General features: G+C 44.4%; 1 protein-coding gene across 1 annotated transcript in view; it reads right to left on the bottom strand.

Moving 5' to 3' along the window:
- The window catches only part of RHCE (Rh blood group, CcEe antigens), an 8,467-nt gene that overhangs the window by 4,981 nt on the left and 795 nt on the right, over positions 1-2,691 (bottom strand). The window contains exons 2-4 of the mRNA XM_010133967.1: positions 1,891-2,077; positions 1,517-1,667; positions 695-836 (exon numbers count right to left, since the gene is read on the bottom strand). Of these exons, the coding sequence (XP_010132269.1) occupies positions 695-836; positions 1,517-1,667; positions 1,891-2,077 (480 nt within the window). The remainder of the gene's footprint in view (positions 1-694; positions 837-1,516; positions 1,668-1,890; positions 2,078-2,691) is intronic.

Here is a 2,691-nt window from a genome sequence, read left to right on the forward strand (position 1 = left end):
TCTTTCCCTTGGCTGGGTGAAGGCTGACCAAGCATTAGACTCTGTGGGCCTTGCAGAAAGGTCTTAGTTCAGCTGGTGGTAGTTACATCACAGAAGTCATGATAATAAAGAAACCAAACTGCTGCTTCAAGAAAAAGAAGAACTCCCATACATTCAGCCTATCACCATTCAGAGCCTTCCTCACTGTAACATAGTCCCCACCCTTCATCAGGCGTTTATCTTTTCATTTGCTTTACTAGGCAGGGACTGCCTTTTCATATCTCTGTACAGCACCTTGCAAACAAAACTGAGCCCTGGCCCCAGCAGGGAACTGCAAGCGTGGCCAAAACACCAGTAATGACTCAACTGTGGTGCATGGGTCCCTTACCAATATGCCTAAACAAACCCAAAGGGGACAGCTTAGCTGGGAGAGGGAACAGTTAACATGGCACAGCCTTTCTGCTGAGCCTGACAAATCAAACCGCGCCACAGCTGCTGCAGGAGTGGCTTACGTGCCTGGTAGGAAACATGCTGAGACTCACCAACGCATTGTCAGAAAGCACGACCCACAGCAGCAGTTTTCTATGCCTGGCTGCATCCAAACCCGCGTTTTGGATACAAAAGCTTCAACGGGCTGTGGCCAGCCCCCAAAGCCTTCCTTATGTTCTCACTGCAATCTCTTCTCCCAACTGAGACACTAAAGCAAACACCTTACCCAACATTGACAATAAATACGACTTGGGGGTACTCCTGTTCTTGTCATTGTCTTGTGATAGCTTGGAGAAATGGAAGGAAACTGCCAGACCAAAGTAGGCTCCAAACAGGTGAACATGCATCATGCTGACATCTTCTGGAATCTGTATCAATAGAATAATTGAATTTGAGGTTTATTTCAGGCCACAGAAAGCCTTTGATGTAGTTCCCGACACAGTAGCTCATGTAACCTCCCTATAAGCAATTTATTTTCACAGACTCTCAGTTTATGCACCAGTTATTTATGTGAGATTAACTTACCTGAATTCAATGCAGTTCATAAACACACAATTAATCCACAGGGAGTTTGGGGTATGTTCACACTGAACACTAAATGCAGGTCTGACCCTGCTGTCCGGACTGGGCCGGTATGCCACGCACACTGGGAATCTTCCAGACTGAGCTGGCACAGGGCAGGTGTGAAGTTTAAAGGCAATTAAAGCCGTAAGGTAGGTCAAGGCTTTCATTTACATGTTGGGGATGGTGAGGGCATGGGCGAGGACAAATGCACTACATCCCAATCCATCGGATCAGCTCCCCCTTTAAGGCCAAGGACATAGATACAGCCAATTACAGAGATCCAGAGTATACAGGGTTTGGACAGTATAGTACAGTCCCACAGTCAGACTTCACCTCCTAATGAAACCAGAGCCACAATCTAACTGAGCTGAGACAAAACACAGTGCCATTCCTGTCAGCAGAGCACCTACAAACTACCAAAAGGCAACATTCCGACGTCCGAGCAAAATTCTCCCCCATGTGCCTGGAAATCACCCTACGGTACCTTCAGCAATGCATTGCTGAGCCATTGGCTTATCTGGAAAAATATTAGCTCTACTATTGTCATCACAATTAACTGGATAGGATTAGTCTTCCCAAGAACAGCTCCAGTGGAGATGACCACAGCAGTCATTCTCACAGTAGCCTTTGTTATTCTGCAATAAAAAAGAGGAAAGAACAAGAAAATTTCTGTATCAGGACCATGCCAATGAAGAACGAATGCCAGTCAGTAAAACATACTTAAACCCCAAAGCCTCCTAAAACATCTGCAAATACAACTACGCTCATTCCTGAACAGCTCCATTTAACAAGGCATTATCCTCCACAAAGAGCAGTCAGCAGTTCCCCATTATTCCATTTCTAACATGATCTATTTACCTTCTCAGACCAAGTTCATTTTGCCTTAGATGAAGGAAAATTAACAAATTCTCTATCAGCATGGAGCACTGGACACCGAATGCAATGATGAGGAGGTTGAATGCAGTGCTGCTAAACCCGTATCTTCTCAGAAACATCAGGAAGAAGCCAAATCCAAAAACCACCATGTGGTTGACATCTTGAAAAGCTGCATGACAGAAAAGACCACGACAGCAGTGAAGTTATCAACACAGACTGGGTTTCTGGTTAAAAAATAACTTAAAAATCATAATTAACTAAGAAGCCTTCGGACAAAAATTCAGGTGCCTTTGATATTTAGTGATTGTACAGAACTCCAGAGATTGCTTTTTCAATCCATAAAAACAACACCCTTGACTCTGAATTTATTTTTACAAGTGCTCAGAATAGACGCCATAGGATGGGGGTCAAAAAGCACAATAGAAATCATGTACATTTCGCAATGAAATCTGGATGTTAATTTTTTCCTGAGGTGAGTTTAAAGAGTTTAAGAGTTTCAGGGAAAATTACTGTGAATTAGTGGTGGTTCATTCCTTGAAGGCATTGGGGAAAAGTCACCAGGAGAAACGAGCAAGGTGTCCTCATCTGGGTAGAAGGAACAGAAAGAGCAGTAGAAAGAGTTTAATATAGAAACCAGCACTATTGCACAAAAGGTAGAGGCTGTCCAAGATGCAAGCTCTTGGACCTGTGGGCCTGGAAGCGTCCCCTAGGACATGCTAACAGCCGTATGGTTGTGGCAGGCTGTATCCGCAGCAGGGGATTCAACTTCCAGCAAGCAGAGGT

The sequence above is a fragment of the Buceros rhinoceros genome, unplaced genomic scaffold, assembly GCF_000710305.1.
Source record: "Buceros rhinoceros silvestris isolate BGI_N320 unplaced genomic scaffold, ASM71030v1 scaffold43673, whole genome shotgun sequence".
Classification (NCBI taxonomy): Eukaryota; Metazoa; Chordata; class Aves; order Bucerotiformes; family Bucerotidae; genus Buceros; species Buceros rhinoceros.